Source organism: Ammospiza nelsoni, chromosome 5, assembly GCF_027579445.1.
Source record: "Ammospiza nelsoni isolate bAmmNel1 chromosome 5, bAmmNel1.pri, whole genome shotgun sequence".
Lineage (NCBI taxonomy): Eukaryota > Metazoa > Chordata > Aves > Passeriformes > Passerellidae > Ammospiza > Ammospiza nelsoni.
In genome coordinates, this window is record NC_080637.1 from 34,673,291 (window position 1) to 34,690,672 (window position 17,382).

Genomic DNA, 17,382 nt, shown 5'->3' on the forward strand with positions numbered 1-17,382 from the left:
GTTTTAAATAGATGACAATAATGTAGTTACAGGCTTAACTTGTAATGAGTTTGAGAGGTGCCTTTCAGGACAGCTGGAAACAATCCTGTTTATGGAAAGACTGGACAATTTACGGATTTTTGGATCTAACAGCATTTACAGTGGTGCAAAATAGATAAAACTTGTGGTGTGAGTGGTTCTCATGATCTGTGTTTGCAAAAAATTCTGTAGGAAGGGAAAGAGGTTTTTTAAGTCCGGAGTGAAAAGATGTCCTATTAGGTGTGAAAATCACCAAAGAGTCTCAAAATGTATTGGTAATGGAAGCCTGTGGAGACAACTCTTTTTCTGGACATCAGGTCAATAATTTCCTTAAGGCTTTCTTCTCCTGTTCCTTTTGTGAGGGACAGTTTAGATAATTGAAAGATTATGCATTTGCATGAAGATATAAGACCCCGACTCTTGATTTCTCTGTGTTCTGACAATCAGTAGATTTAATCTGTGATGGTAAAGGCAGGATTCTACCATGGTGGTTTAATTTCTGTGTAAATCATCTTAGCATTTTGTGCTCAACACCTAACAGACGGTGTTTCAGAAATTTCAGAGATGCTGTCAAATTACTGCTGTTGAGATGGGTGTTTCTTACCTTACTTTCCCATTGCTTACCTTTTACAAGCACCTGAGTTGGATCCTTGCACTTTCCCTTTTCCCTGGCCTGTAGATTATTCATTAGTTAGGGAGGGTTTCATCTTTCTTTAGGGGTGGAGAGGGGAGAAAACGGGTAACTCAATCTCATAAGGGCTAGAGTCCCTGCAGGAAAGGAGCTGAGATCTTGCTCAGGAAAGCAGTAACAGTCCTGCTGGCTCATTGCCAGCCCGACTGCAAGAGGTGGTGAGGGATTTTGAGCGGTATGACCCAAAGACATGTCCCAAAATCTGTGGCCTTGTTTTGGTTTGTTGGCTCTGTTTCCAATAAAGATGAGCAAACAGATCCCATAGTTTGCTGTTGGTAGCCACACCAGCTAGTGAAGCAGATCTAGCTTGTAGAAGAGATGTAGTCTCAAAATACTATTTTAATTGCTTCCACTTACTCATTAAATAAGTCATAATAGATCTAGTGGAACATTTAACAGTTTTCAGACTAGGGAAGGGATTTTTTTGGAAAGTGATTTCTGGGATCCTGCTGGTCCTCTTAAGAAGTGTTTGTTTGCTGGAAAGGAGAGGTTTTAATTTTCTTGTAAAAGTCTCTGTGCTTCTTTGTTTAATGCTTAAGTGTTTCAGAATGATAAAATTCATGCTTAAAATTCATGCTATCTCCTCTTGGATAATTATTTCTTATGAATAGTAACTGTTAGCTTTAGTATAGTAGGGTTTATTTGATATTTATGGGAGAACCAGTAATGAGGTAGAGAAAATACTTTATCTGATGGTTTGCATATTTTACTGTGGCTGCATTAAGAGTTGACAGTTAGAAAACAACCTGCTGTATTAAAGAAGTTAACTAAGGAACTTTTATCAAACCCTGCTTAGTGAACTGGATTGTGGTGTCATTATTGTACCTCCTGCATATAGGTCAAGTTTTAATCAGACTGATGTTTTGTGTGTTTTAGGTATTGAGGGTGATTTATCTCTTGCATCATGCGTGAATACAAGCTAGTGGTTCTTGGTTCTGGAGGTGTTGGAAAGTCTGCTCTGGTAAGTATGAGGCAGTTCAAGTAAGGTTTTTTTAGGCTTATTGTATTTTTTTTTCTCTAATTCACTCTCTACTAATGTATATTTCTTTATGTAAGTGTGCACAAATAAATATAAGTGTTAGTAATGCCCAGTGAGGCATCATGGCCAGTAGGTAGATCCTTTACTGGGTGCATCTGCATCCATTGGTGCATTCTCCCAGGCTGCTGTTGTATGGCTTTGGTTGATGGTGCTTGATCATCTCGTGCACTGAGGTGCAGAGCTGCAGCATTATGGGGGTGTCTGGTTTTGACAGATAAACTAGCTGTCAGTCTGTGGGAAATCAAGCTCCTTTGTGAATCTCTCAAAGGATATGAACTAGCTTGCCCCTCTAAGTCCTGTCTCTAGAAAGGTCTTCAGGGTGCTGTTTGCATAGTGTTTTTAGCACTAATGTTTTTATGCAGATAGAAATACAGATTTGTGTGTTGGTGGGAAGCTTAATGTGTTTGCTGTATCCTTTCTGTGAGAGTAGGTATATACCTGTGGCAGGTAGATTATTAAAATGCATGAGCTCTTCTATTTACAGTTTAATGATTACAGAAGGTTTTAGTCTGACCTAGCCTAGAATTGAAAAAGTTCACAAAATACGATGCTTTCAGCCCACCTGAGAACTTTGCATCTTTCTGTTTAATTGTGCATCTTACCATAAAGTAAGCTCCAGAGCTCACCCACTCCCTTAAGTAAGAAGTATTCTCTTGTGCAGCAGTTCATAAAGAAAAGCTTAAATCATGTTAGATTGTGAAATAACATTTTTGTTCACCTTTGAATTCTTTATCTCACTGCAGCATTTCTGGATTTGAATGTGCCTGCTCTGACTTGGCCATTGAGTCTTAAGTTCCCTTTGACTTGTGCTAAAAACATCCTTCGTGCTAGGTACACAGGAACAGCCTACTGAGTGTAGTTAAAACTAGTAAAAGCTGGCAATTGTTTTTTGACTAATTCCTGTGCTGGCAAATAAGTAGCAGAAGATGAAGTAGTTCTAAATAAAAATGTAAAAGCTGTTCAAATGTATTGTATCCTGGTCAACTAGAAACTAATACTAATTTCAAGAGTTAGGCAAACCTTAAATTGATGCATGCTTTAATTCTTACCCTCCATGTGGTGGTGTTAGATAAAGGCAAGTGTAGCATTGCTTCATCTAACAGTTAAATAGGCATACAGATCTAGCTTTCTGTTGTTTCTTACAATTGTAGTTATGACAATTGTTTGATTTGCTTTAAAAATGTTATGGATAACAGAGTATATACCTAGAACAGTGATTTGTGTACAGTGTTTACAAAATGTCGCTATGTAAGAGAATCTTACAAGAACTTTTGTGTTGCAGACTGTACAGTTTGTTCAAGGAATATTTGTTGAAAAATACGATCCTACGATAGAAGACTCCTACAGAAAGGTATATACAAAAGATGTCTCTAGTGTTAGAGCTGTAATACATATTGTCAAATATTTGACTCACTGCTTGAAAATGGGTATGCCATATTAAACCAGATAACAAGTTTGAAATATAAATGTTCTCCTAAAGTTTGCTTAAAAGAAATAATTCAAGACTAACATTTTAACGTTTAAGCATAGTATCTTTCTGGCTAGTCAGTAAAAAATGGTTAGTTCATTGTGAGAGTTGGGAACAGGGATTGCAAAAAAAAATTTAAAAATTACCACTTTTCAATTTTATAATCTTTATTATTAGTTTGTTTGTGTGTTAGTATTTCCAGGTAGATTTGGTCTTGGAGGTACTATGCTGCTTTGCTACTAGAAAAATAGCTAAAAACAACTTTACACCCTTAGAACACTGGCATCTATCATTCTGTACACATAAGAATTTAAATGATAGCTAGATATGCTTCCATTAGATGGGTTGTTGTTTTATTAATAAGTTAACACAAGCCTGTCATAAATGAACAAGCATTTACAGCAAGTGGCCTGTTAGTTTCCCTCTTCCTGTCTTCAGCATGACAGGCTGAAAGGTCTGATTCTGCTTGCATCATCTTGAATCTCCATATTGTTCGCTCTTCAGTTTCACCTGAGACCACGATTAAGATTCCAGACTAAGATAATTTATATCCTGCTACCATTAACCATTTAGTGCAAGAGATGAATTTTTGGCTGTGTCAGTTTCTTAATCTATCTGTCTTTTTTAGCTGAATTTCTTTTCATGTACATTAATACTCTGATGTTGCTCATCGTGTGGCCACAAAAATATTGGTGTCTATACAAGGGAGGCAAGATGGACAAGCCCTAGCTGAGAATGGGCAAACTGCAAGACCTCCTCCTTCAGCACTGAGCAGCATTTGTATTGGAACAAAGGTGGTGCATTAACAACTGTTGCAGCCTACAGTCACCAGAATCTTTTTTGAACAGAACAGGAATTAGTGAGAACAAAATAATCATTTCAAACCTCTTTTCTTTGACCTTATATAAACTGTATGTTGGAAAAACCCAGGTCCATCTGAAGTATGGGGGCTTCCAGCCAAAGCCAGAACTGTTGTTAAAGACATAATAATAATAATAATAATAATAATAATAATAATAATAATAATAATAATAATAATAATAATAATAATAATAATGTTGCTCTGAGTAGTTCCAAATTCTATGTTGACACTTCTTCTGTATTAGAGAAGCAGGAATTCTTGACCATGTCTTAGTGTTTAGTGCAGGACTTTGATGGGTCAGGCCCAGTAAATTACTCCAAAAAACATTCACAGGCTGATCTAAAGTAAAGTGTTTCCTTTGTTATATATTTACATTCTTTAGGTCATAGTAGAATCATGATGTTTGCTGGGTGAATTTTTCCAAAGACCGTTTCCATGGAGCCTAAAAAAGTAATGCCATCTTAAGAAATTTTGCCATTTGCTAACTACATTTCTTTTTGGTTTTGCTGCTATTAAAGATTTATACTATTCCTTTCAGGTTTGTTCCTGAAATAACTAGTAATAACTCTGAGTATTCTTCTTTTCAAATCAGCCAGATTGTTGAAGTCTTGTTAAAGCCTGGACAACATTTTATGTAGTCATTTTCACCTTCTCACTGTTGATTACAATTCTGACTTGCCTCTTGCCTTCAAAATGTATTATTTTGGCAGTTGAAATTCTATGTCACTTATGTTAAATGTAATTTTATAATATTTAAAGTAGAGAGATGTGACTTGTTCATCTAAATAATTGAGCTTGAAGTCTTGAAACGTTATGCCTTGGTTTACTTCCCAAATATTTCTTCATAAAGTTAATAAATGTTACTTAATTAGCTGAATAATTTCAGCAGCAATACCTGTTAAAATAGTGATTTTTTTTTTTTAAGGAATCACAATCCATAGTGGACAGGGGAGAGGTGTGAGTAAAGGGGAAATACTCCTCTTCCCCGTCCCCAGCTCAAATCTAGTTATAGAAGAACAGCTGCAGATTAAACTAGTGACAGTGCATAAAAGGAGAAGATGTAATCTGTTAATTAGGAATTTTACATGCAAATGGAAACAAGAGAAGTTTACCAATAGCTTGAAAGAAAAAAAAAATTAAAATGTGGTTAGTCTGCTTGAAACAGCTTGAGGCCACTTCCATGTCCTTTGCTGCCCTCAGGGCCATTTCTTTGAGATTATGTCCAGTAGATAGAGGAACTCTGGAAGGAATACAGAAATTCTTCTGTCTTCTTAAACCTTCCATTCTTTGCAAACTTTTCCAAGCTGGGTCACTTTTCTAATTAGTGTTCCTAAAGGCTTGTTTTGGGGACACCACTTTTAGTGGTGGCTGTTTAATTGTTTGCTGTGTACTACTTACTCTCTTGTAAATGTAAATTACTATTAAATGAGCCTTAGTATGCCAGTCTAGTTTTCTGGCTTTCACTTGTACTTTTCTTTCAATCTGTGATGATCCCTGAAACAAGTGGAAATTAGATCTGCTAGTTGCTGATAACCATCATTACAAATTTAGCAGCCTCCTTTTAAATAATCAAAAATCCCTAATCACTTTGCAAAGTGGTAGTTGGCTGCTGACACTGCATTTGAAAATGTCACTAGGGCTCTTTGAAAGGCTTCTTCCTGCTGTTTTCAAAGTGTATATCCAAACAATCTTCTTAAGCCATTATGTTGCTTTATGCATTATGAATTTACTTATAAAAAAATCACACAATTTCTGATGTCTTTGGAGGGGGAGAGTTGCAAGGGGAAAAATTATAACCATATCTTTCTCTCTTGACAGCAAGTTGAAGTAGATGCACAACAGTGTATGCTTGAAATCTTAGATACTGCAGGAACGGTATGTAAAGAACAACTTTCCTAAATACTGATAATACAGTGTGTTCTAAAGTAAACATGAGTCTCGCAGCACAAAATTATTTGCAAGCTTCCCATGAGCTCATATTCTGTAACAGGGGAAAGAAATAGAGCATTTTAAAAGAGATTTTGCTCTTGTTTTAAGTTTGTTGCCCAGAAAAAAATTAGGACGCACTGGCCACTTCGATTTGATTTCTGTTGCTGTAGAGAATACGTGCTTTCTTCTGATGTCCTTTTTCTTTTGTGTGTGAGATGTACTGTGACATTGGGATAAAAATAGTATTGCTTCTGTCAGCTTATAGGAGCTCAAAGCACAGGGGTTATGCTGACCCTTTGCATACTGGTCAGGTTTTGCTCTGACTAGTTCCAATATTACCGAAACCAGTAATTTCCTTTATTGATTCCAGTGAGTTTAAGCTCAAGATTCTTGGAGTTTAACGTGTGTTCTCAGAAGTGTGGCAGCAATCTGGTACAATAATAACTTATTTAAATTCTCTATTAGATTAATACTCTGTAAATATACAGTAAGATGGAGTGGGTGTTTTCTAGCAATAAATGGCACTTTTCATCTGACATACAGCAAGGGACAGGGAGTGGTTGATCAGGCACCACATAGCCAATCACCAATGCGAAAGAGGCATGTGCCATTCTACAGTTGTGCTGGTAAGAGTGCACCAGCAGGTCTTTATATGCAATATCATAGGTGGCCCTGAAGTCATGGAAATGTGACAAGTCTATTGAGTGTCTCCATCCTCTAGTCCATCTCCTTGAAAATTAATGTAGAATTTAATGGGAAATTTCCTAGACTACAAAATTGGGTGTGAAAAGGGATGCATTCACTTTATGATCCATTTTAAGGAACTATCAGGATATGGAGAAAATGTTGGTGTTAGGAGAGGTTCAGGAGCAGTTTAGCTTCTGTAATCTACAGATTACAGTGTACCTTCTACTGTACTTCTCTCCAGTGAAATTACTGTCGTTTTTATAAACTAGACCTAAAGTTTATAGCAGTTTGTGCAAGTAAAATGCAAATTGAATGCAACATCTCTGTCTTTTTTGTAATTACAGGAACAGTTTACAGCGATGAGAGATCTATACATGAAAAACGGACAAGGTTTTGCATTAGTATATTCCATCACAGCTCAATCTACATTTAATGATTTACAGGATCTAAGAGAACAGATTCTTCGAGTCAAAGACACTGATGATGTAAGATCTCTAAAAATTTTTAATATTTAAAGTTTTCCTTAGTGTGTTGCAGTGTACACACTGTGGTCAGGTGGTCTCCAAGTTTTAAGATGTATGAACCAGTAGATGCATAGTACAGGAATGCAACTGGAGAAATGTAACTTGTCACGTGTTATATGGACAATTGTTTAGTCTTTATTTAAAATAACTTAATTGAAGCTGGGTATAACTTTATTCATTAGACTGCAGCAAACATTTCTAAAACAACTATTGTTGCCTTAATTACTATGAGTGAAGTTTTCTGCTCAATATCCCTCCTGTTTATGATATTTTAAAAGCGTAAAATTTTAAGTTGTAACCTTAAAACTTGCATGTTATGTAGCTTTTATATTTTGTCTGTCTGCTCGCAATTAAGTTCGGTCAAGCTATTCCCACACAATTTCTATTATGCATCTCTTAGCATTATTAAAGATATAAAGTGAGGTTAAAACATTATATTTTATCAATTATTAAAAGAACCTTACAGCAGTTGGAGGAAGTTAATGCTTGGTCCCCTAATAAAGAAAAAGAAGTATTTCAAAGGTGAAAACAGCAGTAAGAGTGTGTTTTTAACAGAAACACCTTTTAGCTTTCAGCCTTCAGGCTGAAAAACTACCTTCTTGAAGACAAAAATAAGCAATAAACAGTTTATAAGCATGATCATATAATTTAAACTGTGTTTATGCAAACTTTGATAACTTTGAAATATTCCTTACTGCATAGGCTTCTGCTGTCAGCAGACACAGAATATATTAATCATTTCAGTTTCAGGGAAGTGCATTAAGACTTTTTTAATACAAACCACTTTGCACTTCCTTGACCATAAACACTTGCAGGTCTTGCCTATGTTTAGCAGATTTCTTCTTGTAGCAATTTATTACCCATTACCACAAATGTATCTCAGAAGGTTAATATTTAAGTTTCACATCCACAACCTACCAAGTTACAGCCTTCTTTACCATGAAATTAGTTTTGTACAATAAAATCAAGGTAAATATCATGATATTTTTACTTTGTGTGTTATATTTACACTGGTTAGTAGCATTTTTGGAGGTATTTCCTTAGAATTGTATTTTTTTAGAAGGTACTGCTCAGTCCTGAAAGGCATTCCATAGTATCAGGAGAAAGACAGTAAGCTTCAAGTTGCAACTTCAGTTTCCATCAGAATTCACAGAAAAAGTTTTTCTTATGCCCAAGCTTAGGCATGACTTGCTTTCTCAGTGGGGGGAAATTAAATGGTCAAAATATTGTAAACTTTTTTTTTCAACACTTGAATCTGTGAGGACTTTAGCTATGTTCCTAAATTAGTAAAAGAAACAAAGGGGGGAAAAATAGATGGTGATGTTTTCTTGCTACAAAGGTCAATTCAGCATTTTCTGTGATTGGGAATCCTGGTAAGGTACCATGTTCCTTTTCTCTGTGTGCTGTAGCTTGCTCATAAGAACTGTGTGATATGCTGAGAGTAGGGGAATGGTGAAAGGAGCTTTAGCGTCCTTCATCATGCTACCCAGGACAGGACACTGTTTCCAGGATTTTGGCATTGGTAAGAGTCATTATACCAGAGCTTGATTATTCTGAAAATCAGGATCCTCTAAGGAATCAGATGGCTTTTAGGTGTGCATTTTACACTGTGCTGCTATAAAATTGTAGTTGTTTCTTTACTGGCTTTGAACTGCTTTTTAGGTGCCTATGATTCTGGTTGGCAATAAGTGTGACTTGGAAGATGAAAGAGTTGTGGGAAAGGAGCAAGGTCAAAACCTAGCAAGGCAATGGAATAACTGTGCATTCTTAGAGTCTTCTGCAAAATCAAAGATAAATGTTAACGAGGTAAGGCATTTTACCTGGGGTGGGGAGAGGTGTCGGGATAGAAGAATGGGACACTGTCCTGATAACTGCTTACTGTTTGTCAAGGAAAAAACTAACAAAATCATGAAATAATATTCCCTACAAATGGACAAAACTGTACCCTACTGTTACGAGATGTTTATGTTAAGGGATATATTTAGCTTTGACAGGGAATTTTTTCAAATTATATTGATTTTAGTGTAATTTTCAAATTATTTTTGTAATAATTTAGGATAAATATTTCCCTCATGTTCCATTCCTTAGTTGCTACAGTCTCTTATCAATTGATATTGTACTGCTAGACTTCTTTTTTTAAAGACTTTTAAGAGAGTTAAGTCACTAAAACTACTTGATTTAAGTTACTTGGTGTTAATAGTATTTGAGATGGTAAACAGAAAAACTATTGAATGTTTTGTTAAAATTAGCTTCTCTCTAAAGTAAAAGGGATGCAAAAGCCTTTCTACTATGTATCTACTTGTTTATTTAACAGGAGCTAGACAATTAATCAAATGCATGAATTTTGGGGATTTGCCATAATGCATGCCTTTTTATCCAGTGGGGGGTGCCAGCATGAGGAAAGGGATACAAAAAATTTAGAAAACTAATCTGTGTTAGTATTTACATTTCTGGAACAGCTTGAATTTTATGATAAATCCTACAGTTCATTAGGTCATCTGGAAAACATTGTTGGCAGCATCAGTGAAGTTGAAAGGGCCTCTGTACCAGACTTGCAAGTAGTCAAAACAGTATGGTGGTTTTAACACAGCTGATTTTTAAAATAAGTAATGTGTGTTTAATTAGGTGGGAATTTCTGGAAGCCACTGACTTTTTAAAAAATTTGAATTAATCACCATAGCTGTATAAAATTCATACACTCAATAAACTAGAACTTCCAGCAAATCCTTGTTAGAACATTTGCTGCTTTGCAGCCAGTGCTTAAGAAAGTGCCAGGATGGCTTTAGCATGAGGGCTTCCTTAGTTTATGAGATGTAGAAGTAATTAGAGCAATGTCAGTTATGAATGAAACAGATGCTGTTGAAACGTTGTATGTTGATTTGTTTTAAATTAGCCTTTCAAAAAAATCGTGTTCTTATTAGAATTCTAGGAGACTTAAAGTATGACAGTCCCATAAATGAGTTACTTTTCTAGGAAATTTTATGCTTCCGTCATGCCGTAGGTCTAGACAGGTGGAATTAGTTCTTTAGACTTCAGTATTTTTTAAGTTTCTGGAAAACCATGATCTCCTTCAAATACAAGAGACTATTACTGAATATGTAGTGTATGTGAGTTACCATGAAAAATGTGTAGTTAAAACTTGCTAGAATTTTCTTTAAAAGAATATCCTAAGAGTGATTTGAGTTAGAAGAAAGCTGTGACCTGTTTCTTGACCTTACTGCTAAACTGCAAAGTAATACTATACAGTAGTTGATCACTGTGGCATTTTTCATGTGAGTTCAGATGAGTTTGACCCAGAGATTAAATAGCTGTGGGTTATAGATGCCTTTTCAGTTTGCTTCATTAAAACTGTAGAACCCTTGGCAGACAATTATCTTAAGCAAGAAAAAAAAACCCAACCAGTTAGTAACTAAGTATACAATTTATAGCTTTGTGGTGACTAAATATTTTCAGGGGTCCTTGAGTATGTGAGTGCATTATGTGTGAAAATTCAAGGCTTAAAGTTTTAAGAGAAGCTTCCTAATATCCATAATCATCTGATTTCTGTCTTTTCAGATCTTTTATGACCTTGTGCGACAAATTAACAGAAAAACTCCAGTGCCTGGAAAAGCACGCAAAAAGTCATCATGTCAGCTACTTTAATGCATAGCTGTACTGTAGCTCTGAGCCAGGTAAACATTTTAAAATTTTCTGTGCATTATGGCTATTCAAAACAAGCCAAGCAACAACTAAAAAACCTTAAACAGCCCTGGTAGCTCATGCAGAACAGGATTGAAAATTATTCATTTACATTATCATAGAAATGTTTAATGGTCTTCCTTTTGCCATTTCAAAGTCAGAACTACAAATATGTGCAAGACACACCTGTTCACACTAGTCTGGGGGGGGCTTTTTCTCAAGCTTTAATGTTTTGGTAGAGCTCAAATTAACAGTGTTTCCTCTGATATTTCAAAGCTTTTGGAAACATGATTTTCTCTTTTAAGCCTGATGAAATCTACTGCAAGAGCTCAGTTATCTGGAATGCACACACTACAATATTGTAGTTTGCATGCTGGTGTCTCTTTCCGCTTTGAACTCCTGCATATGCTTGTGTGATGTCATAGGAATTTAGCTTCCTTTCTTGAGACTGTGGATATTTTGGAGGCCAAATGGTAATTAGTATATTTGGATCAGAAAGGTTAAGCAATCATTGTAACACTCCAAATATTTTACCTGAAGCTATTGGTTACTCGACCAATTTCTTACTTGTTTGCAGTTGGCTAAATTTCTACATGACTTAATATGTGCACAAAGAATGGTGCTGAAGGATAAAGCGAGCTCCAGCCTGCTCTTTAAGCAAGCTTTTCCACAAGTTAGTCAGGAGGCATGGATTTTTTTTCTACAAAATTTTTGGGGGGTTTCTGGGCAGATTATTTTCCTCTTTCTGTCTCCAAGCCTTAGTATGAGCAGAGGTCTGTCTTGATTTACCTGACATCATCAAAGTTGGCTATTACCTCCCTTTCTTTCAGTGTTACTGAGCGTAGAGTGGTGCAGTTACTTCAGTGCTGTGATCCATTATTTTGTCATCCAGGTGACCTATTGGATGTACTGAAGGATCCTAGTAGGACAGCTCACTGTCAGAAATCGTAGGCTTTTTATTCATAATCAGGTAGTGCCATATGTAACTCTTTCTTGGTATATTAAAACCTCCTCAGTTTGAACAACTTTGATCAGTTAAAAGTAAAACTAAGATGGTTCCAAAAGCATTAGCTGAGAGTGGCAGAAATGGTTGCTCCATTTCTTTAACAGGACTTTTGATTCAAGAGCTTTGATCTTTCAATCGTGTTTGTTTTCAAAGCCATGGGAACTGTCATGCTGTAAGCAAAACTTGTCCCATCAAGCAAATATTACTTCCACAGTGCAGCTTGGATTCCTCTATGTATCCTAATCCAGTTAGGATAGTAATTGAGATAGTGTGTTATTTGTATGTGTACAGTAGGAAGTGTATGATTAGAGAAGTGTTAAAGTTGGTTTCTGCTTGTCAAGAATGTTGCTAGTTCCTGCTGTTGCTGTTTTAACTAAAGAACAAGGACAAATAGTTGTTGCTAATGCTAATGCCTTGTTTTGTTGTTACAGGTCTGAAGAACTGTTGCCCAATTCAACAGTGCCAGCATTCCAACTTTATTAAACCTACCAACATCTTAAATGGACTTTCCTGTGGTGGTACCCTTTAAGAAATGGATGAAAGCTACATCAGTTTGCACATTCTATCACTTTCCAGTGTCATGAGAGATTTTTACTTCTAAATATTCTGTGTATGCAACTGGTAAAACCAGAGCCTACATCCAGTATTACTGATAAGAGACATTGTTCATCCACCAATGTTGTACATGTATGAAAACTGTGTACTGTATACTTCAACAATCCCCACTTTCTATTGGAGAGTACAATAATGTAAATCCTAAAAGCACCACTATTTTAGCATAATAAAAGAAAGTCCAAAGAGCTCCTATATAGACTACTCCAGATAACTTTGCTTCATCGGTATTTGTAGCTTATTGTAACTTTTTTAAAGAAATACAGGATCATCATCATCATCGTATTGTACAAAAGCGCTTTGATTAACACAACGGCTATATAGTTTTTTAATTTTAGGAAAAACCTGTGGAGACAGTGACCTAGTCTTTAAGAGTCCTTTCAGTATAACGTCTGACTAAAGACATGGCCTTTAATATCTGTTGGGAAGGAAATGTCCAGACTTTTCAACCTTTTATTGTATGTTTCCTTTTCCTTGTTTACATAGGGAACAATGTTTATAGTTGTGTGTACAGTGGGGGTCTACAACAAGAAGTGTATATTTTAAAACAATTTTTTAATGATTTAACAATTTTTTGTAAATCATTTTTGGGCTTCTGCAGCTGTAGATTCTCACTGTGAATTCCCTTGCTTGCTCATGCATAAGTGTATTTGCAATACCAAATATACAGGTTTAGTACTTTTGCCTGTTAGTGATTGTTTTACATGTGTAACGTTTTGGTTGAGATGTTAAATGGTGGAAGAGTACTGTGGATGTGAATGTGGGAAGTAATTTTAATCATGTGTAATTGGTCACAGGGCCTAAGTTGCAGTAATTAACTTTTGCTGATTTATTTAACAATGCCTTGTTGCTTTGTATGCATTAACGTTTGGGTGTAAAGATTGTGTGTATATCCAACAGGGAGCCACAGTATTTAAATTGACCAACCTAATGTTACAACTGCTTGGAGGTGGCCAAATGTAAACTAAAAGCCTTAATTAAAGTGGTGCAATTTTGTATGACTTAGCATCAGTAGTTCAATAAATTTGGATTGCCATGCAAGGGCTTGCATTACAGTTATACTACTTGAATGTTTTGTGTTTTAGTAGTGCTAGTAAATATTGATTTTTAAATCTCTTGCACAGTGCAGATTCATACGTCTTAGGATGAAGAGGAGCCCCTATGTCTTTGTTTTCTGACAAATACATGCCATAGATATTTCTTCTAATAGTATCCCATGTGTTACTGTAAATTAATTTCTGACTGAATGAAATTCCATTTATTTCTGGACTTGGAATATGCCAAGCTCTAACAAAAGGAAATGTCTAACAAAAAAAATACCTGTCTTCAAAGGTTACACCATCGGTGGCTGTTTTGGATACTTGAAAATATGTTGCCTGTTATTTTCCTCCTTTCCAGGGAGAATTAATTGTTTAAATTTTCTGAGTCCAGCAAAAAAAAAATCATCTTGGGAGACAGAATGATTTTTCTGCATGATACCTGCATGAACAAAACCTTATTTGTTTGGTTTTAAAGAAATCTGCAGAAGAGTGTTCTTGCAGTGTGGACTGTAGAATTTTGCCAACTTGAAATCCCTGTTAATAGTGTTGGACTGAGGAGTGAAATGCATGGACTGTAGATGATTTCCTGATCTTGGCCGTGCAGCTGGAAATTAATGTATTAATGTCACACCCAAATCCTTGGTACCTCCTGTTTCTCTGGCACAGAATTATCAGAGAGCTTGTTCTAATTCATTCCTGCAAATTCAATCAGATTGGGTTAGCTAATACTGGTAAGCTTTGAGATAGTTTATGTTGCCCAAAGTGAATTAAGAAGCCCAGCTGATCCTTCCTGCTGCTAGTTTCATCAGTCATCACTGATGTTTAATGTAGGCAATATACTTCTACTGTGCAGGGAAATTCTTTTTCATTAATCTTTAGAAATCTTAAGATGTGATAATCCCCATCCTGCTTGGTCCCCAGAGTAAGGAGACTGGAGCACTAGATGCCCTAGTTCTTTTTTCACTAGGTGCTTACCTTCTTTGGTGAGCTAATCAGAATTTTTCTTCCCTTCATTTCCAACCTCTGCTTATTCAGGGCTTGTAACACTTTTATGTCCTGGCTGTCCTTTTATTGGTCCTTTTAATGTGTTTCTTTTCCAGGCAGCTGTACAGATAGCATTGGATGGGAGTAAGAGAAAATTCTTTTGAGAACATCATAGAAGGGGCCTTGGTCTGGTCTTGGTGTCCAGCCAAAGAATACTGTTGACAGGGAAGATCAGGCTTTGTCCTGAAAAGCTCTGTACTGAAGCATTCTTGGTGGTTCTGTTCTTCAGCATTAGAGGTATTCAGTTGGATCAAACCCTTAAGGAAGTCAAATTTTCACAATCTCTAGGCTTTAATATCTAAATGTTGTGCTAAAGAAGGGAAATATGTGCCCCCATCCCCTGTATTTAGAACTAATTTCAGATGTGTAAAGCCAGCACATTTTAAGTATTATTTAATGGAATTGCACTCTTCATATTAGGACTCTTTCCTTGCAATATAAATTTCTCTTATATCTTACCTTATCCTAGTGCCCTTTTCATTCTCAAATTATTCTGAAATGAAATGAATGTTAGTTGCCTAATTTAGAAGAAATTTAGAAGACGATTTGAGACATTGCAAGATGTTTTCAGATGTCCAAATGAATTAAGTGTAAGCTCAAGCTACTTCTGCTCTCCTGCATAAGAGACTTAAATTCTGGAAAGGTATTGTGGAATTAGATATTACAGTTCTTTCATAAGACGTACTGATTCTGTCATGCTAGAAATTAAAGGTGGCAGGAGTTTGAAATTGGGATTAAATGTTTTAAGTAAAATTACCATTTTCTTACAGGTCAACAGTAAAGATGAGAAATTTTCTTCTTTTACAATGGTGTCAACAAACTGGATGAATCAAACATAATTATTTTTTTCCCCAAGTTTTCTCATTTTTGCCAGTTTTGAAAAGAGCTTAGTTGGAAAGAAGTTTGTCCACAATACTGCACTAGTTCTAGACTTCAGTTTAGATATATCAGCAGTAGAAAGTTTTATACTAGATGTGAATGGTCAAAAATAGTCTATGTACACCTATGTAGCACTTTTTAAATTGTAATCTGATGATGTGGCCAAGTGTAGACAAAAAGCTTTTTGTTCAGTTTTATACTGCTGTCCCAACAGCATTAGGCTATATTTCAATTTATTGCTTTTATTTTGCCTACGTGTGGGGAGGAGAATAAAGACAAATAAAAAGTTGATTAGGTATATAACAAAATGCAGTTGTAAGTTGTTCTCTAAGGTAGCACTAGAGTACCAGAGTTATTAAATTAGGTTTATATTTCTGAATCTCAAGCATGTTATGCTTTTCTTTCAAAAGCTTATGCGCAACTTGAAGATTTCTAAAACTTCATCTATATATATTTTCCATTTTATAAAGTAAACTCTGGAATGATGCTTATATTTGTGGAAAACTTTACTTTCTGAGTCTTGAACTAAAAGACAAGCAAAGTTGTTTTGTAGTCTTGATTTTGTTCACAATATTTCAATATCTGGGCTTCAAACAACATATAAATGTGGATTTTGCTGTGGTTTGTGTCTTTGGGGGTTTGGATGGTTGTTTGTTTGTTTGCTTTAAATAACCTCCAAAACCATTTATTTTCAGAAGTTTGAGTTATCAAGCAGAGAGTGACTTCCTGTTTTCAAAGAGTTGTTCTTTAGGGAGAGATTTGTGAATGGATAAAAGAATGTCTTTGCACTTCCACTGTACTCACTTCAGTCTTAAGAGATCCTAGTTCTGCCAAACAACGAGCGCTACAACTTCATTGTTTTAAGAAAGTTTACTACCACCAGGATTTTTTTTTCTTTGAAGTTGGGACTGAGGTGAACTTCATTTGAGAATCATTGTCATTTCTAATTAATTCATGTAATGTCTTTTGTTTACTGTGAACTTGGAGGTGTGGGCCATTTCTGCAGTCCTGAATACTGAGTGAAATCCTAGTGGACGTTACAGTTCCTTCTTTTGTCAGTATACTTTACCTTTTCATACCATGTGACATTTTAACCTTCCAAATCTAGCAGGGAGGGCTCCATAGCTTCACTCCCATACTAAGTACAAAAAAATCTCTACATGTGGAATTCCAGCTCTTATCAACTGGGTTTACTGCTTGTAATGCACCCAAAAGCAACAAAGACCATTGGCAGTACTGTCATGATTTTCAGACACAAATAAAATGAGCTACAAATTTGTCTCTTTCTTTCTCCTGTTTAATTAAAAAATGGTTTTAGCTGAGTTGCCTCAATAGAGCATGAGAATCAGTTTGTTTTGGTAAGAACCTGGGCAAACATTTTGAAGGTCAACATGTATTTAAATACTAAGCAATCACATGAACACGTTACTTAAATTCTTGAGATTGGTTTTTTAAAAGTTTCTATGCACTTAAATAAAAAAATTAAAGTTTACATACTTCCAGAAATGTGTTTCAGCTAAGAAAAGATGGGTTAAAACATGACCTTTTTTGCTTCTGTAATGTAAAGGCAAGGTATAGTTTCCAGTTTTCTTTGTACTGAGTGCAGTTGTGCTGCTGTCACACATTGCACTTGAACTTTGTTGAGCTCTTGCTTTTGGCAATTCTGAATTAACAATTTTGTAAATGCAGATGACATGTATGCAGCTTAGCAGGGCATTAAGAAAATTAATTTATGAACTGTCTTAAAACGTGTTTTGTAAAGGGTAATTGGAGTTTTGAGTTAATTTACTTGTTTAAAGTTCAGGATATACTAGATCAGAATTAGCCTAGTGTACTACATCCTGTAGGCTCTGTTAACTTTGCAGAAGGTACAAGGAAGCAGAGGAACCTTAGGCATTGGCAATA

General features: G+C 35.7%; 1 protein-coding gene across 3 annotated transcripts in view; it reads left to right on the forward strand.

Annotated features, from left to right (window-relative positions):
• Positions 1-16,755, forward strand: part of RAP1B (RAP1B, member of RAS oncogene family) — a 34,221-nt gene extending 17,466 nt beyond the window's left edge. For 2 of the 3 annotated variants that reach the window (XM_059471766.1, XM_059471767.1), the window contains exons 2-8: positions 1,586-1,670; positions 3,031-3,099; positions 5,897-5,953; positions 7,039-7,179; positions 8,881-9,024; positions 10,774-10,889; positions 12,334-16,755. In XM_059471766.1, the coding sequence (XP_059327749.1) occupies positions 1,614-1,670; positions 3,031-3,099; positions 5,897-5,953; positions 7,039-7,179; positions 8,881-9,024; positions 10,774-10,860 (555 nt within the window). In that variant the 5' untranslated portion in view covers positions 1,586-1,613 and the 3' untranslated portion in view covers positions 10,861-10,889; positions 12,334-16,755. Of the gene's footprint in view, positions 1-1,585; positions 1,671-3,030; positions 3,100-4,468; positions 4,529-5,896; positions 5,954-7,038; positions 7,180-8,880; positions 9,025-10,773; positions 10,890-12,333 lie in introns of those variants that run through there. The other variant, XM_059471768.1, reaches the window with a different exon arrangement.
• The last annotated feature ends 627 nt before the right edge of the window (positions 16,756-17,382 follow it).